Source organism: Vicia villosa, linkage group LG3 (assembly GCF_029867415.1).
Source record: "Vicia villosa cultivar HV-30 ecotype Madison, WI linkage group LG3, Vvil1.0, whole genome shotgun sequence".
Lineage (NCBI taxonomy): Eukaryota > Viridiplantae > Streptophyta > Magnoliopsida > Fabales > Fabaceae > Vicia > Vicia villosa.
Genome location: NC_081182.1, coordinates 193,746,069 through 193,766,572, shown reverse-complemented (window position 1 = coordinate 193,766,572; position 20,504 = coordinate 193,746,069). Strand labels below are relative to the sequence as shown.

Here is a 20,504-nt window from a genome sequence, read left to right as displayed (position 1 = left end):
TTTAAACAAGCTTTTCAACACGATTGTTGGAATCAAGCTATGCTAACTGAGCCTCAAGCTCTCCAACAGAACAATACCTGGCTCATGACTCCTTTGCCCCTCACAAGAAATATATAAGTAGAAAATAGGTTTACAAAATAAATAGATATGTTGACGGATCAATAGAGAGATACAAAGCTCGTTTAGTTGCTAAAGGCTACACACAAACATCAGGTATTACTACATGGACACTGTTTCACCAGTTTCTAAAATTGTCACCATCAGGTTCCTCTTTGCCATTGTTGCCTCACAAAATTGGCATTTGATCCAATTGGATGTTAATAACACTTTTATCCATGGAGATCTTGATGAAGAGGTTTATAAGACACCACCTCATGGCTTTATAACATCCAATCCTGATCATGTTTGTAAGCTTCAAAAGTCCCTTTATGACCTGAAGCAGACTAGCCGACAGTGGTTTTCCAAATTACCTTCCTTGCTTCTTTCCTTGTATTACAAACAATCACCTTCATATCACTCTCTCTTCACCAAACTTTATGGCAACACTTTTATTACACTTCTCATATATGTTGATGACCTAATGATTTATGGTAATAATATTGAAGAAAGGGTTAATAGTACTTTACCCCCTTTTAATATGAGCGTGTTTCGGTTTACCCCCTTACCGTTGCTAAAAGTAGGTTTTGGCAACAGTTTTTTTGAAAAAACCGTTGCCAAAAGGTAGGGAGGGGGGAAAAGCAAAATTCGCTAACATTACAAGGGGGTGAAGTACTATTAATCCTTGAAGAAATTAACCATCTGAAACATATTTTTCACACCACTTTCAAAATTAAGGACCTTGGAGACTTACAATTTTTTCTTGGCCTCGAGATCACGCTTTCTTCTCTTGGTATTTCTATTTTCCAACGCAAATATTCTCTTGAACTCCTTTATCATACGAGCCCCGTTGTTGGCAAACCTTGTCCTACACCGATAACCAAATCTCACAAGTATCTCATTGCTCTATTCTTCACCACCTACAGATGCCACTGCTTATTGCAAGCTTATTGGTCGTCTAATATATTTATGTTCCACCAAACATGAACTAACTTATTCAGTTCAACAACTTAGTTAGTTCATGTCTTCTCCTACATGCACTCATCTTCAAGTTGTGTACTGTGTACTCAAATATATCAGGCAATCTCCTTCTTAAGGCATGTTATTCTCTTCCTCATCTTCCCTTGAGCTCAAAAGAATTCAGTGACTTAGACTGGGCTTCGTGCATTGACATAAGGAGATCTATCACAAGGTTCTCTATTTTCCTTGGAGATTCTCTCATCTCATGGAAGTCCAAGAAACAACCTACCGTCTCAAGGTCGTCGTCTGAAGTCGAATACCGCGCACTCGCCTCGACTGTTTGTGAGCTCCAATGGTTAATCTTCCTCTTGCATGATCCTAATGTCACCTTCATCATACCTGCACTGCTCTACTGCGATAATGATTCAGCACGCCACATTGTTGCTAATGCATCCTTCCATGAAAGAATCAAACATATTGATATTGATTGTCATATTGTGATGGAAAAACTCCAGACCAAACTCTTTCACTTGTTGCCTGTCTCTAGCTCACAAAGACATTTTGACAAAACTCCTTGATCCTTATTCGTTTTCTCTTTTCTTGTCCAAACTTAACACAGTTTGAGGGGGTATTAAAATATAATATTCAATTATTTTCCATTTTAATTCTCCAACTACTTTTCCTATTTTAATGCATATAGTTAGGTTTAGTTAGTTGCTTGGAATACATTTGTCAATCTTAATAATGATAAAATGTTTTATAATTCTGATATTTATGAAATAGTTTTATATCTTCTCAAAACTCTGGTATTTTTGAAATATTTATATAAACTTTTTAAAAATGAAAATAAAAACTCAAAACAGTATCTTTTGATTCATCTTCACATATCGAAATGGATTTTTTTTTTCAAAACGCACACCCGGTTGCTTAACATATTAGCAACTCGGCTTGGCTTAATGAAATAAAAAAATATATCACTTTATAATTTCTAGAAGCAATTGTTTTATGAAAACTTATTGCCCCTTAAAAATCTTTCGGAAATACTCCCTCTGTCCCAAATTATAAGAGAAATTCTCTTTTTTGATTCATTGAATAATTAATGTATCTGGTCTATATGCAGACCAGATACATTAATTATTCAATGAATCTAAAAAGTGAATTTCTCTTATAATTTGGGACGGAGGGAGTACCTTTTATAAGGTTAGTGCTCCATAACTTTACATGTTTAGACCAAGTGTCAAATTATAATGAATAAAAGAATATTAAAATTGTAGCATCTAAAGTAATATGAACAAGTTTGTACTTAATTTCAAAAGGCTTAACAACTTCAACTGATTGCAATCTTTTTATATTTAAATACAATTAGCTTTATATAGTCACTAGTCACAGCCCTATGTGGAAGACGGATTACTGTAGATCGTTTTAAATTTGCTAGGATTAAATAAATTTTTATAAAATATTTATTAGATTTAATCGTGATTAAATAAGATCCATATTTATTTTGTCATGGTTAAAGTGTGACTGACTTATATAGAATTTTCAAAAATTTAAGACGGCCTGTTTATAACTATAAATAATATTTTTTATTTAACTTATTTAAAAAATAAAATATGTGAGATAATAGTAAAAAGTTCCGTGGAAATTAATAAAAGTTTCAATGTAATGTGAATTATAAATAGAGAAAATGGGTGATGCACTGACAGTGTAAAATATTTTTACACTGTCAACCAATCACCACTCATGTATCCAATTAAAAAGCATTTTTTAATTTAAAAAAACTTAATGACATGGCACATTTATGATTTTCTATTGGATGACTGTGTAAAATTATTTTACACTGTCAGTGCACTACCTTTTAACTCTTATAAATATTATTACAGTAAAACTAATATGAGAAAATAGACTACATCAAAATAAATTATTCCATATATTATAAATAATGGCAATTCATAGTAATGATTTAAATATTTATCTCTATATGTTTATTAACTAAATAAGTTTATAAAAAATTATAATTTCAATTATTTTATTCAATAATTTGTCCATACTAAGCCCGAGTCCTCATGGTTTGGTTGCTACTTTGTACCGACCGTATCCTGTGTGCAAATGCTTTTGTCTGGCTATAGCAACACATAAAGAAAAAATAAAGAAAAAAGATAAAAGAATTTTGGCATTATTATTCATGTTTCACAACTTATGTCTTTTCCAACTTCCAAGTATTGTGGATAAGAAGTTGAATTTTTTTTCTTCCATTCAAACAGAGCAAGGATCCACTCCATTTCTTATCCTTCATTTCTTTTCCATTACTATAGTTTGTGTGCATAAAGTTAAATAAATAATAAGTATGTGTTACATGTCTTAGAAATACGTGTAATATACAAAAAAAACTATAGTAATGGAAAATAAATGGAGGATAAGAAATGGATCCTTACTCGTTATGCTTGGCCAGATTTTTTTTCTTCGATTTTTAACTTATTGTTTAAATTTTGTAATTTTATATATTTAAATTGATATTTTTTATAACTTATAACTTTTTTATTAAGTTACTATTTTTATAAATTAATTAAAATAGTTTATATATATATATATATATATATATATATATATATATATATATTATGTTACATATTGTTGAGATAATTAAGGGTTCAGATGATTATTTGCTAAGGAAAAGTGAATTTAGGGTTTAGGCAAATTGAGCATCCTCGTGTAACAGGCTCCTACTCCGAAGTAAATCACTTCTCCTTTCGGTTTTTGCGTTCCATCTGTCGGCTAAAGGTCCATTGCATTCCTAAAGTGAATATTGGAATCTTCCTTCATATTTGATGTAAAATAGCGCTTAGTCATATCAGGGGCAATCTTCTATTAAATTACCTTTTCCGTTAGATGTATGGAAAAAACCGCTTCGACGGTCCGACGAGTCATCTATTTAAATGGACCCTCCATGCAGTGCGCCCCTCCTTAAATTATTCGGTCATGCAATATCTTTTTTGTAGAAAGAACCAAATGCATTTCGACCTCGTCGTAGTTCTCAATCATTTCGTGGCACCGGGCGTGGCTGAACCATCTACGATGGAAGAGCCCCTGCGCGAGCCTTATTTTTTTATAATATATATATATATATATATATATATATATATATATATATATATATATATATATATATATATATATATATATATATATATATATATATATATATATATATATATATGAGTTGTAATACTGTAATTCAAAATGAATTCATAAGACAACTATAGTTGCTCTATAGTTAGAGGGCCGAACTACGTTAACAAAGATCGATCGTATTCATTGTCTTTTACTTTCATTTATCTTTAATCTTTTATATTGCTTGTTGTTATAAAAATAGGTATTAAATGATGATTAACCTTGATGCGAAATTCAAGTAACAAGGCTTTACGGGACATATTTCAAATTATGGCAAATAAGGGTTAAAGATATGTTGGCTCAATAAAGTTTACAGATGGCATTGTGTTAGATGAAACCAAACTACATGGAGGATACCAACTGGGCAGAGATGAAGGAGAAAACCGTGTGATTGATCCACATATGTGCTTCAGACAAGGTGATGTATCATATCTTGGACCCGACGATTCCAAATGAGGTTTGAGACAAAATTGAGAGTTAATATAAGTCAGAGATGCTAGTGAACAAATGTTCGCAAAACAACAACTATACAATCTGAAGATGTAGGAAGGATATAATTTGAAACAACATGTCAATCTCCTTAACAATATAATCACTGATCTGGTGAGCCTTGGAGTAAAGATTGATGACAAAGATAAGATGATTATCTTTCTTTGTTTATTACCAGTTCATATGACCGCTACGTGTCCGCTCTTACCTACGGATAAGACAATATAAGTCTTGATGTGGTCATTGGTACACTCTTGTCTCATTCTCAAAGGAGACAAAGTGTGGATGAAGAAACTCAAGGTGTCAGTCTGTATGTGAAAGGGGGTCAAGATTGTAGGCGGAATAAAGGTAATGGGGTTTATGGAAAGAAGAGGTATAAATCCTGGAATCGTAAAACACTTGAGTGTTAGAGTTAAAAACATATTAGGCATTGGAATAGGGTTTGTCCAAATGAAAAGCTGGGTCATCCATTTCTGCAAATGTAGTTCAAACCGGTGATTCTAACAATGAAGTAGATATATTATGTGTTTCATCCAGCAAGTGCACATATGCATGGATTCTTGACTTTGGTTGTTCTTACCACATGACGCCACACCGGGAATGGTTCATTACATTCAAGTTAGGTAATTTTGGATTTGTTTATCTATGTGATGATAAAACATGTACTATCACTAGAATGGAACAAATTAAAATTGTCATGGACGATGGTAGCACGTGAACATTGATCAAAGTCAGATATATTCCAAAACTGGGGAAGACCTTGATTTTCCTAGGTACTCTATAGGAAAATGGTTTCTCCTACGAGCCTGATGGAGATAGAGACATTATGAAGGTTATCAAGGTTGCATTGACTGTGATGAGAGCAATGAGGAATTCAAGTAAGAACTACAAATTATTAGGGAACACTATTGTAGGTGATGTTGCATCAGTTGTGTCTGATAATGATGTTACCAAACTCTAGCATATGCATATGGGCCATATCAGTGAGCGTGGGATAATGGAACTTCATAAGAGAAATCTATTGAAGGATATTCGTAGTTGCAAGTTGGAATTGTGAAAGTATTGTATACTTGGGAAACAATGTCGTGTTTGGTTCAAGACCATAAAACAAAAAACAACGAGAATTTTAGACTGTGTACATTTAAATGTGTGAGGGGCTACTAAAGAGGGTTCCATGGGTGCTTCTATGTATTTTTTGTCTTTCACATATAATTTATCTCGTAAGGTTTGGATGCATTTCTTGAATCATAAATCTTAAGTTTTTACCAAATTCAAGTTGTGGAATACAAAGCTACTAAAGAGATTTCCATGTATTTGATGAATTTCACATATGATTTTTCTCACAAGGCTTGAGTGTATTTCTTGAATCATAAATCTTAAGTCTTTACCGAATTCAAGTTGTGAAAGGCAGAGGTAGAGAATCACACATGCAAAAAAATCAAGTAGTTGCGATCAGATAATGGGACAGAGTACACTAATTTGAAATTTAAGAGTTTTTGTGAAGAACACTGTATTCAAAAACATATCTCAGTTCAAAAGACACCACAATAAAATATTATATCAGAGAGAATGAATATGTATTTATTTGAAAGGGAAAGGTGTCTCTTGTTAAATGTTGGACTGTCAGGAGGTTTTTACGCAAATGCAGCTAATATGACATGTTATCTTGTCAACAGGTCACCACATGCTTCATTAGAGAGGAAGTTGCAGATGAGGTATAGACAAGTAATCTTACTAATATTGACAATTTAAGGGATTTTTAGGTGTCCTACTTATATGCAATATCCAGTGAAGATCGATCCAAACTTGATCCGAATTCGAAGAAGTGTGACTTTGTCAATTACGCAACAGGTGTGAATGGGTTCAAGTTATAGGATTCGATTAAAAAGAAGATGATATTCAACAAAGATGGTGTTTCTGATGAGCAGTTAACATTGAAGCAGTCAGTTGCTATTGATGTATCAACACATGAAGAAGAAACTTCTAGCAAATAAGTGTTTCAGTTGGATATTGATCCATCACCAATGTACAATTTGTAGGTAGTTTTTGAACAATCAGAGGAATCGAGCTCTGATACTCAAATTAAATACAAACCTGGAGTTTTAAGCGAAGTACAAGATTATATTCTTGTATATGACAAAGAGCATTGTTCAACAAAGACATCAAAAATATATGGGTATGGAGACTTGATGGTCTATGCACTTCTTACTAGTTTTGGAGACCCTTCGACTTTTTGAGAGGTTATAGCTATCCAGGAGAAAGATAAGTGGACGTGTACAATGTTGGATAAGATGTCCTCCTTGAAGAAAAATCAAACATGGGAGCTTGTTCAACTTCCTAAAGAAAAAGGGCCATTCACTGTAAGTGGGTGTTCAAGAGAAAACCAGTAGTAATAGAAAAAGAAGGGGAAAAGTTCAAGGCTCGTCTTGCAGCAAATGAGTGATCACAATAGAGGGGGGTTTATTACTATGAGATTTTCTCTATGTTCGTCATACATACTTCTAAGAGGGCAATATTAGCCTTGGTAGTCAGCCGAGACATGCATTTAGAGAAAATGGATGTGAAGACAACATTTCTTCACGATATTCTAGATGAGCAAATTTACATGGATCAATCAACAAGGTTCAGTGTTATTGGACATGGGAGACTAGTTTCTAAATTAAAGAGGTCTTTGTATGGTTTAAAGTAGTCTCCAAGATAGTAGGTACCCAAACTTTGATTAATACATGCTTAAGATTGGTTACAAAAGGTGTGAGTATGACTTTCGTGTTTATGTTATGAGCCTTGATGATTGCTCTTTTATTTTTCAATTATTGTATGTAGATGATATGTCGATTGCTTCTAATCATATATATGATGCAAATTAACTTAAAATCATGTAGGAAAAGAAGTTTGACATGAAAGACTTAGGTGCTGCTAATAAGATTCTTGGTATGGAAATTCAGTGGGATAGGCGTGCTAAAAAATTACGGCTCTCTCAAAAAAGCTACGTTGAAATGTGCTAGACAAATTTTACATGAGTAATTCAAAGGTTGTGAGTACTCCATTGGTGAATCACTTTAAGCTTTCTTTAGAACATTGTCCACAGATAAATGCAGAAGTTGAGTATATGTAAAGGGTCCCTTATGCCATTGGTGTTGGTTGTTTAATGGATGGTTAACACTAGACCAGATTTGGCACATGCTATAAGTCAAGTTTCTAAGTTTATGTTCAAATCAGGAAAGCTTCATTGGGAAGCAATCAAGTTTATTTTCAAGTAATCGAATGGTACTATGAGTTATGTTATCACATTTAGTAGTTAATAGGGTGACCTTTTCAGTTGTAGGATATGTTGATTCACACTATGTTAGTTATATGAAAGGTATGAGGTTTACAACAAGATATGTCTTTACTTTAGATGGAGGAACTATTTGTTAGAAATCATCGATTCAATCCATAGTAGTCATGTCAACAACTAATGCAGCGTATATGGCGGCATGCGAAGGGGGAGTTTGGTTGCATTGTGGTAGTTAGTGTATCATTTATTTGAAAAATAATCAGGTGTATCATGCCAGGACCATGCATGTTGGTGTGAGGTTTCACATATATTACTTGAAAAGGTTAATACTTCATAGAATGTAGCTGATATGCTGACTTGTTACATGTTTCTTAATGTTAAGTATGAGGTGTACCTCCTCAGTTTCCAGGATGAATTGTCATGCTGAAAGTCTTCATAAGGTTTTGATATTCGTCAAGGTGGAGATTGTTGAGTATGACTCATATTGTTGAGATAATTATGGATTATTGAGATAATTATGGGTTGTTGAGTAAGACTCATAATGTTGAGATAATTATGAGCAGAGATTATTGTTTGTTGAGAGAAACTCGAGATTAGGGTTTAGTTAAACTAAACTCTAGTATTGTAATAAAAAAGGATTCATAAGACAGAAATAAAGAGAACTTAACTACTCTATAATCGCAGAGATAAACACCATTAACCAACACGAACGCCTATTGAAAAAATAATTTTAAATTTAATTTAACTCAATCTTATAAAATTGATTAATAAAAAGAGAATCGTTGTGAAAAAATGAATAGATTTTAATGTTCAAACACACTAAAATTGTAATGTGTAATACAGAAAATAATTAGAACCAGCTAAATCATATCAAACAACAAAAAATATAATAGGTTAGAATATCGAAAAAAATATTTATCTAGTTCGATCAAACAAATTTATATGAGAGGAAAGAGGAACTCTCTTATTTACTATACTTCAAAAATTATTAAAAAAGAATAATAGCCTTTTGAGTTACAAGAAAATAATAGCCTTTTGAATTTTCAAATTAAACTCTATTTTTTATAGAGATGTTTTTCAATACGGCCAACTCTCAATCACACAAAACCAAAATATATAGTGTTATCCAAACTCAAATCTCTATTCCTTACTTCTCATTAGCACCAGCTAGTAATGAATAAACAAGAATAAAATTTGTAATTGGCAAAACCTCAATGGAACTTAGATATAATTCATTAACTAACGAATTTGCGAACAAATTCGAAAAGCCCAAAATTCCGTTGGACTTTTGCAGTTATGGATGGTCGAACTCAACCGCACCGTCACCGTAAATGGTAGACTTTGTCAGATCACCGTCTTCATGCCGCAATGTCATTGTCCCCGACCAGTTGTCACTCCACCACATATTGCTCGCCGGGTGACCATCGGCTCCACTTCTCCGCTGCTCATCGGCTGGCCTTGCCGTGCCTCCACCATCTCGCCGGAAAAAATTAACAATATTGAAAACATATTTTTTTTCTCTCCTTTTTCACTTTAAGTTTAAAAAAATATTATAACAAATTATAAACATATACACACACTAAGATAATCAATCATCCATGTAACTAGCAACACAAAGTACTTATCAATTTCCCACCGCCTTCCCAATCTAGTGCCACATATCCTTTTTCTTAACCAAACTTCATTTTGCATCTATCAATTGTCATCTACATAATAAGTCAACATCTTATTCTGTTTTCCACTTATAAGTCTTCATTTCAAATAATGAAATATATAATACAACAACACTAATTGATTGCACCAAGCTTTTTTAAACTAGCACGCCAATAACAATAATATACATTACAATATAGTCACACAAAATTCTCCATCCTTTATTTTGTTGTTTTTCCACTTTCCAATTTTCTCTCCTTAAATATCCCTTCTTGTTCATCTCAATCTCTACCACTCAACAATGACTACCTTCCTCTTCCTTGCATCCATATTCTTCACCATTGTTTTCTTCTCAACAACTTTGCCACAATCAAACTCTCAAAAAAATGACACATTTTCTACTTGCAACCAATCCTTTTTCACATGTGGAACACACACAAATGTTTCATTTCCTTTTTGGGGAAAGAACCGACCAAACTTTTGTGGCAAAGATGAGTTCAAACTCACTTGCATGCATAATGAAAACACCTCTATTCAAATTGGTTCACAAAGATTCAATGTACTAAACATTAACCAGAATGTTTCTACCATGAGAATCGTTCGAACTGATCTTGTCAATGATATCTGTTCTTCGAATTTCACCAACACTTCTTTGGTTGGAACTCCCTTTAGTTTTCTTCCAACGGTTCGAAATCTCACTATATTCTATGATTGTCCTATTGAGAGTAGTTCGGTTATGAAAAACATAAACACTTTTACATGTGAGAAAAATGGTAGCAATGGACATGTTTTCTATGTTGTCAATAATGAAACTCAGCTGCAAAACCAGTTCTCAGGATTTCGGAACTGTCGTGTTAGTTTTCAAGTTGAAGTTTCTAAGGATGTTGTTTGGGATTCTGAGAGTGGAGTTCATACGCTGGAACAAGGTTTTGATGTGATGTTTGATGAAGGTGTAGGGTGGTCCTCTCAGTGTGATGGTTGTAGAGAATCTGGAGGAACATGTGGTACAAATCAGAATGATTCTTCCAAATTTTCTTGTTACTGTCCTTCTGGAAGTGGAACTCATCATGATGCTGCAAAGTGTTCTTCTTCTCACAAAAGTAAGCATTCTCTCTTTTCTTCCCTAATATATATCATTTTTTTCGAGTTTGAATGCACGAGTCTTTGAATTGCGGTTGAGCCTAATATAAGTTTATGACATCCTCGTCACGTCTAGTACTACTAGACTTGGTACGTGAATATAAGCGATGATTGGCCTAATGGCAGAAAATTGATAGCGGGTGGTCCATTGAATCTTGAACCTTTTCAAATTTGCATGCACGAATCTTAGACTTGTAGTTGGGCCGAATATATGTTCATTCCATTCCCCTCACGCCTAGTACTATTGGGACTGGTGTGTGGATATATAATATGTGGCGCAATAGCATAGACCTGATAGTTGGAGAGTCGTTGAATATTGAACAAGAATTTAATATTATCTTAAAATCGAATCGACTTGCAAGATGATCAGGATCATCTCCCTATAAACTTATTCAGACCATATCATATATTATCTGATGTGAGACTCTTTACAACAAACACTTTGCTAATATGATATGGACTTATTTTATTCACCGATTATGCTTATTTAGCTCATATACTATATTTTGATAAACTGAGTATTTAGATTGATTTATTTGAGCATATTTATTGACACAAACACTAATCATATGATTTGGATGATGCATAATTTATCTAAATTGTCCTGACAAATTCAAGTTCTTCTGGCTATTGTGATGTATCTAATCATCACTTGAAGCAATATGATAATAATTTAGTCATATAGTTCTGTTCATATTGACTTCATAAGATAGTGTTGAAATTTTAGGGAATAAATTATTGCATCATGTGTGTCATGAGAGACAGGAGTAGATGCCCTTAAGCACTGGAAATTTCTTACAATGATTGTTACTTGAAAACAAATTGAATTTCAACACATTATATCCACTTTTTTGTTTCTTTCTTTTGATTTGGACACTTCAACTTTGACATTCCGCCTAACATATTCGAATCGTCAATAAAAACAACACAACACACTGACACGTAACTACTGATAATAATTTACGAAAATAAAAACGATTAAATATAAATACATATATATTTTACTGTCGTTCATAAAAATAATTGAATATAACTACATATGTTACTGTCGTGTGATATCGAACACAATATTTGATATGAATTATTGGTGCAGCTACCCACTAGTCCTTTTATTTTCTTCTTAAAAGTGCATATGCAGCTGTGCATAACTCATGCATAATCATCAACATCATCTGTATAATAATAATTATAAACATTAAAGTTTGAAAAACAAGTCGTGAAAATTTGGACATTAGCACAAAGAGCACACCTTACTTGACTATTATTTCCACTTTTTTTCCACAGATGTTGACTTTCTCATTACCTTCCTGCGTAATTTCATGGCATCTCACATGGAAACAAATTAAATACTGTTGTTGTAGACATGTGTATGCATAAATTTGTATAAAAATCAAACCACAAAATTAAATATGATTTAAAGAAAGTGAAAACCTTTTTCCAACATTAAACCACTCACTTTATTTGCTTCTAGATGCCAACTCAGATATTTATTTCCCCGCAACAATGTTCTTTGAGCGCATGCAAGACGAACTATTGCACAGGACTTAAAATTTGGCACGTTTAAATAGGGTCTCTATTTGATTTTTCATGCTTAAACCGTGGTTAACCTACACAGGCCCTCCGAAAATTTAAGACGGCCCTGGTTCTGGTTGATAGAATGAATCAATATTATATGAAGTTGTGAACCTTAGCAATCCATGTTTATGTACTTTTTCTTTTCAGGTAGTAAGAAGACCAAAGTGTTGAAGCTTGTTATAGGATTCATAGCTACTGGAATGTTATTACCACTCATTGCTGTCACAATATGTAGAAATAAAGAGAAAATATGGAAGATTATATTGATACAATTCAGCAAAATAACAAGGAATAATCAACATATAGAAGCTTTTCTTGAAAGTCAAGGTCCTTTGAATCTAAAAAGATACAAATACTCTGATGTAAAGAGAATGACAGAAAATTTCAAAGTTAAACTCGGAGAAGGTGGTTATGGTTCGGTGTACAAAGGAAATATGAATGGTTGTGCGGCCGCGGTGAAAGTATTGAATGAATCAAAAGGGAATGGTGAAGATTTCATCAATGAAGTTGCAAGTATTTGCAAAACATCACATGTTAATGTTGTCACACTTTTAGGATTTTGTCTTGATGGAACCAAAAAAGCTCTTATTTATGAGTTTATGCCAAATGGTTCGCTTGAAAAGTATATTCATAATTCCAACAAAGAATCCGGGATGACTGAAAAGACTAAAACTAGTCCTAATCCGTCGTTGAGTTGGGAGAATTTGCACCAGATTGCGATAGGGATCGCTCGAGGACTAGAGTACTTGCATAAAGGATGTAACACTCGGATTCTACATTTTGATATTAAACCACATAACATTCTTCTAGACGAAACATATCATCCAAAGATATCGGATTTTGGACTTGCTAAATTAAGCACGAGGGACGAGAGCGTTATTTCGATGTCAAACGCTAGAGGGACGGTCGGGTATGTAGCACCTGAAGTTTTCAACAAAAGCTTCGGAGGTGTTTCACATAAGTCTGATGTTTATAGTTACGGAATGATGCTTCTTGAAATGATTGGAGGACGGAAGAACGTTAACATTGTTGAAGCAAGTAGTCAGTCGAGCGAGATGTATTTTCCGCATTTGGTGATTTATAAGAAGCTTGAAGACGGGAATGATTTGGAACTTGATGACGAGGTAATGTCGAATGAGGAAAATGAGATAGCTAAGAAATTGACTATGGTTGGTTTATGGTGCATTCAAACAATTCCAACTCATAGACCTACAATGAGTAGAGTTATTGATATGTTGGAAGGTAACATGGATTCTTTGGAAATGCCACCAAAACCTGTTATGTTTTCTCCTCCAAGATCAATACCGGAATTTTCAACATCATCAAAATCATTGGAAAGTTTCTCAGGTTAATGCAAAGGATGTAAGAGGTGCTTGTGTTGTTTCAAGACATCAAAGTATAAGTATTTTGCTTAAACCTTTCATATTTTTGCTTATACATAAACTTGTATATCAGGATATGAATGTATGTGGATGTTTATTTTTTGTTATTTATGGTTTCCACTTTACTCTGGTTTGTTTCATCTATTAATCTATGATCAAGATCAATGGAAAATTAAAATACTAAAAATAAAATCTCTTTGACACTACCACGCAATAAATGTATGATCTTATGTCAATTCAACAGAGAGTGTGCGTTCGACTTACCAACAAAGTAAAAGTTGAGGGATATGAAGCATGTCCAAAGGCTTGTGTCGCGTTTCTAGTAGCCATGGAGAGATGCTCCAATGTCTATGAGTTAATCCTTACATGGAATTCGTAGTAATCGCGTATATGAGATCGAGGAGATTAATATAGGGAAATTAATTTGTAAAAGTATTTGGATGATACTCCAAAGGAGCGCAAGAGTTTCACATTAGTCCATAACAACATTATCAACACTCTTTCTAATGCCAAGCATGTACTAAAGCTCTAAAGGATCTGCCGGTGCAGAAAAAATCCTACATCAAACTTTCCTGGATTAGGCTATGTGTGTGGTGCTTCAGTTGTGTTGTGTCCTGATGTTTTGCTTTTGTTTTAGCCATTATTTTGCTTATATATTACACTACTTTTTCTGTTTTCGGAGGTATTTTTAGACATTGTTAAAATCCTACCCAACTGTGAGGCTGTTAAAACAAAGTTTTAGATATTATTTAAAAGAGTTTAAAGGTAGTGCCCTGACAGTGTAAACAAACTTTACACATACATCCGATTAAAATACTTACACTTGCCATGTCATATTAATTTTTTTTAATTAAAATTGTGTTTTAATTGGATACATGGTTGTGATTGGTTGACAGTGTAAAATATTTTTACACTGTCAGTGCATATCTCTTTTTCTCTATTTAAAAATCATTGTTATCTTATATATTAACGATATTTTTTCTATTAAACAATTAAAGGGTTAATTACATATTTAATTAATTTCTTACTTTTAAATTCAAATAGTTTTTGTCTTCTTTTTAAATTTTTGCACTGACGTGTTTATTTTTTAATGACATGCAAATTATATATTTTATCCTTAAAATTCTTCAAAGGTTTTTTATCTCATTCTCAAATGTTTTTGTAGTTAAAGCTAAAAGTGTGTTTATTTTTTTAATGACATGTAACTTATATCTTTCTTTGAAATTTTAAAAAAGTTCATATATAATGACTTTTCAGGTTTCAGAAACGATATATTATTTAAAAATTTACACATCATTAATTTTTATCTCAAAAAATATGATAGATAAACTAAAATTATTTAAATTAAAATTAAAAAAATTGTGAATGAGTTAAAATAAGAGATCAAAACTATAATTAAGACAAAATTAAATAAATGTCTATTTTTAATTTGAAAATAACAAATTGTGCCAAAGAGATTTAAAAAAAAGAAGAATATCTGACCATTCATCATGTAAAGTTTTAGTTAATTACTTTAGTTTTGAAGTTATTTAAAAGACATACTTGGTATTATTTTCTTAAGCACTCATTTCAATTGTAAATATAAACAAATAATAAAAAAAACACATTTAAATTAAAGTTTTTGTATATATATTTTATGAAAAATACTTCATATTATTTTTATTAAATAATTTAATGACTAAACTCACGCAATTTAAAATCATTTATGTTTAACTCATAATTTACTATATATTTTCTTATCTTGACATGAAATGACTGTGTGTGATTGTTAATATTAATTCATAGATACTACATGTTTCAACAACATGAAAATAACTAAGTCATGTCAAGCATATATATATATATATATATATATATATATATATATATATATATATATATATATATATATATATATATATATATATATATATATATATATATATATATATATATATATATATATATATATATATATATATATATATATATATATATATATATATATATATATATATATATATATATATATATATATATATATATATATATATATATATATATATATATATATATATATATATATATATATATATATATATAAAGTTATGTAAAATAAATTACGATGTACTTCATGTTTAATAGAAAAAATACATATGCTAAATAAATATTTTTTTCATTGTTATCCTTTGATATTATGTTTTTTTTTGTTAACTCTTCTTTTAGAAAATTTTTGCAAGTAACTTACATTTTATCTAAATTTTTTTTTATTAAAGAATATCACTCAAAATAAAAATTATTTAAAAGTTAATTAAGTCTTTAAATATCACATAAATATAAATATTCAGTTGTATCTTTAAAAATAAAAATAATTGTTATAACTTTTAGTTTTATATTCTTTATTGGCAAAAAGTTTTAAAAAATAAATTATTTCATATTTGATTTTAAAATTAAAATGTAGTTAAATTCTAAACATATAAATATTAAAAACTAAAAAGTAAAGAAATGAAAGTGTAGTGCAACTGTGTTTTTTTTTGTTTTGCTATGCCATATTATATATGATTTTTTACTAATTTATTTTAATTATCTTAAACATAATAAAATCATTTCAATCATTTGAATACATATAAATAATTGATGATATTTTAAATTTTCTTCTCATTATTTTGATATATTTAAATTCTATTTTTCTTCAAAAATACTACTTGAATACATTTTGTTGAAAACATATATGATAATATCATATAAACAGAGAAAAATAAATATAAAATTGAGTTTTGAAAAAGTATAAACAATTGATAATTTATAATGTGCGGATTGTTTGTGCATCTTTATAGTATTTCTTTTTTTATATATAAAGGTACATTTTAATCTTCTATTTATCTTACATGATATTTGGACCAATAAATCTTGCAATTAAAATATATTTTTGATATATTTAATTTATAAAATTGTTTCAATTAATATTTTATTAAAAAATAATAAATTTGTCATATCGGGAATAACTCAACTATAATAGCACACACAAGTACACAAGAAGTAGTAACGTTAAATTTGGTTAGTAGTGTTTTAGTTTTCTCATCTGTTTGAATATTTTAAATTTAATTAATGGTATTTGGGAGTTTATTTTTCTGTTTGAATTTCTTTAATTTAGTTTTTTATATTCATATTAAATTTCAAAATTATGTTAATATATTTTGTTTTCTCTAATAATTTCATCATTCAAGGTAAAAAATATCTGCTACTCCCAATGGTCTATTATATCTGCTAGGACTCCCAGTGGTCTACCCGTACCAAAGGCTCTCTAAAGAACATTTTATTTCATAAGTGAATTTATAAATGAGTTTGTTTGAAAGGATATCAATGAATCTTAAGAAATCAACTACATTTTAAAATGGCCTGAATCAAAGAATATGAAAAGAATAGGCCAGTCCTAATGCTTTACTGGCTATTATAAAAAATTTGTAATTTGTCAAAAACTATGGGAAGATCGCTAAACCCTTAACTGATTTTAATGAAAAGAAATATTTTATGATTAAATTTTTCTTTCCTAAAAATATGATAGTTTATTTGACTTTTATTCAAATTATTTCTCCGTAATATAAATTAATAGGATAAGTTTTGTTAATGTATTACTATCTTTTTGTTTCAGTTCATATTGTGGATAGAAAACAATGGGAAAAAAGGTTTTGTTAATGTATTACTATCTTTTTGTGTCAAGTTCATATTGTGGATGAAAAATAACAAAGCCAAAATTTTTAGAGTTTAAGAGTTTGAAGTTCATATTGTGGATGAAAAATAACAAGCCAAAATTTAGAGTTTAAGAGTTTGAATTTAACTTATAGGTTTTGATTATAAAACTTTGAGAGTACATTTCTATTGTAGCACCATCTTTTGAACATATTTTTTTACTCCTTGTGCTTATTCTTGTGCTTATAAAGCCTATTTTGTCATCAAGTTTTCTTCTCAACTGATCTGGCACATGTCTATGTGTTATAGATCCAAATACCTTCAGATGACTCAAATTAGGCTTTATGTAACACCCCATTTCTATCCAACTAATATTATAAAATCAGAGTTACAAAATTTTCAACGTAACATGGGATGCTACACTTTCAACGTAAAAACAACGACATTCAATCACCTGTAATTTAGATACATAACACATAATTTCAGATGAACCGACAACAACTTGTTTAGTCTTTAAAAATAAAATAACTTTTATTACTACGCAGCGGATTCATAAGTTCAACTTCAAATACCATAACATCTTGTTCAACTCAAAACAACTTTAAGACATCAAGTATTTAATGAAAACAACTTTAAAATTCAGCAACATAATAAAACCAACAATAAAGAAAACACGCGTTCATCCCCCCGAGTGTTACGTATCAGAGCGATAAATACCTGACTCGAACTAATGAAGGTAAGCAGCCTTCACTCTGGATTACCTGCACGTTACCAACATAAGGGTAACATTCAAACAGAAGGGGTGAGATATCGAACCATATAATTGAGTGTATGATAAACATTATATTTGAATTAGATTATTTAAAATCACCACTCAATAACTTTCAAACAACACTCATCGTCGCAATTCAACAACGCAAACATCTTTATAATATATAACAAAAATTCAAATATGCGACTCGCAAGACGACTCGTTACAATGCACATGCATGTGGTACCAATGGAGCAAAACTACCAACTTAGAATCTTCCAATTAATAGAGGCGTCAACAAGGTATAAGCCTTCAACTTAATATTTGCAAATCCAGGCCAACTTACCGAGCATCAGCTCCCAACTTGATATGCTATGTATGCGACAACAATGAATGCGACAACAACGTCAACAACAACACAACAATGAGGTTAAACCACAACATAACAACAACATCAATATTGGCCATAAGCCTACAACTTGATATTTGCCAAAAATCAAAGGCAATTCAAAAAAATTCAACGTCACAAGAAATTTCACATTTTTCAGCAAGTATACAACACACCGAATCAACCAAAATATGCGACAAATGTTTAGTAATTATTCGGACAATTCAACAATACCGGCCAATTAATTATCGGTTACGAGTTCTACTATTTCTACTTAGTACTAATGTGTCTTATTAAGTTCTGATTAAATTGAATCAATCTACTTCTTATACTGTTATTTAAAATTAATCTCCTAAAACTGCTACTAATAAGTATGTATCAATTCTGCTATTTAAATGCTTATGCTATTACTAATCATCTGTTACTGCTACTGTTTCTAATTATATTTAACTAACCAAAATTTGTTTGCCATTACTTACTCACCATCACCATGTACTCTCATGTTAATAATTACCAAATTTCACTTAATTCATTTAGGAACCATACTTAAACATAAATGCACTAGGTAGCAGACTATATAAAAAATGGCTAAAAGTTTGGTGGCCCCCACTACTACAAGGGGTGACTGCCCCCTCTTCTTTCTTCCCCGGGGAGCCAGCGCTCCCTTCCCATTTCCAAGGGGTGGGTGATCGGTCACCATTTTCATATAATTTGCATCATACATTCGGTCCACATCGATCAATTTGGTAACACTTTGGTGTGAGTTTCGTAGAAATTTATTAAGTTTTTGCTTTTTGTTTGCTTGATCTTTTCATTGTGGGTTTTATTTATTTAGTTAAATTCTAGATGTTTTTATGCCTTTTGTTTAGTTGTGTACAAGTTGCAGGTTTGAACAAAGCATCTTGAGTGTCCAAGCATCAAGGAAGAAGGAAGAGCAAGAAAGAGATGAAAAATTACAAGTCTGGGGGCAAACACGGCCGGCCGTGCTTCAGCACACGGCCCGTGTTGGAGCACAGAACCAATGCCATAGAAAAACCAGGGGACCAACACGGCCGCCCGTGTGCTTGAGCACGGCCCGTGTTGGTGTTCAGCAGCTGTCCATAGAAGCAACCAGGGGACCAACACGGCCACCCGTGTGCCTGCGCACGGCCCGTGTTGGTAGGCGCATTGGTGATCAATTTTTGGGTCTTGGGACATTCCAACTTATTCCAGGGGCACTTTTGACTTTGTACTACTAAAGGCTTGTATGGAGACTATTTAGGTTTATGTTTTAAGTTATTTTTGGATACTTTTTGAACGTACGAAAGAATTACAGAAGAGAGCGAGATAGCTTTATCAAGGTTTTGGAAGGCTAGGAGATTCAACGGTGGACACCATTGAAGATCAGAGTTCTCCTAATCTCTTGTAAATGTCTAAATTTTCTGATTGTGTTTTCTTGAATATTATGAGAGGCTAAACCCCCCAATGCCAGGGGGGTGTCCCTGATTTTTATTGTAATGACTATGATCTACGCATTTCTTTAATCAAGAATTCATGTTTTGAAACTTAATTGTTTAATGAGTATTATGCTTGCTTTGTCGGACAAACAAGGTTTGATCTATGGTTAACAATCTGTAGGACTACAATTGTTAAGGTTTTTAAACAATTAGATTTTAGGGTTATCACCTAGGACTAGGGATACCGTAAGGTTATTTGAATATTCTTGATCATTGATATCTTTGGTTCACAAACCTCTGTTTCTAAGGACTTAGGCAATAGGATTGCAAACCAAAAGGTTTTCACTAAGGACTTAGGAAAACAGCCTTAAGAACAAATAGTGCACTTCATGAACTTGTTGAAGAGATCTGTTGTTACAAAGTCATTGTAAGGAAAATTATACACCTACCCTGGCATTCTTATACCTTTATACTTAGAAAATCTCATCTCAATTTTCAGTTGATTTATTTTAACCGTAAT

General features: G+C 31.7%; 1 protein-coding gene across 1 annotated transcript; it reads left to right on the top strand.

Moving 5' to 3' along the window:
- Nucleotides 1-9,801: 9,801 nt before the first annotated feature.
- Nucleotides 9,802-13,847, top strand: LOC131593188 (LEAF RUST 10 DISEASE-RESISTANCE LOCUS RECEPTOR-LIKE PROTEIN KINASE-like 2.4). The gene is made up of 2 exons (XM_058865468.1): nucleotides 9,802-10,743; nucleotides 12,506-13,847. The coding sequence occupies exons 1-2, from the start codon at nucleotides 9,945-9,947 to the stop codon at nucleotides 13,708-13,710; spliced, it is 2,004 nt and encodes a 667-aa protein (XP_058721451.1). The 5' UTR covers nucleotides 9,802-9,944; the 3' UTR covers nucleotides 13,711-13,847.
- Nucleotides 13,848-20,504: the final 6,657 nt, after the last annotated feature.

What these genes read in the sequence shown, in the direction of transcription:
- LOC131593188 (XM_058865468.1), top strand. Translation starts at nt 9,945, where the DNA reads ATGACTACCTTCCTCTTCCTTGCATCCATATTCTTCACCATTGTTTTC. An exon ending in GTGTTCTTCTTCTCACAAAA is followed by an intron (nt 10,744 to 12,505) that starts GTAAGCATTCTC and finishes TTTTCTTTTCAG; the next exon opens with GTAGTAAGAAGACCAAAGTG.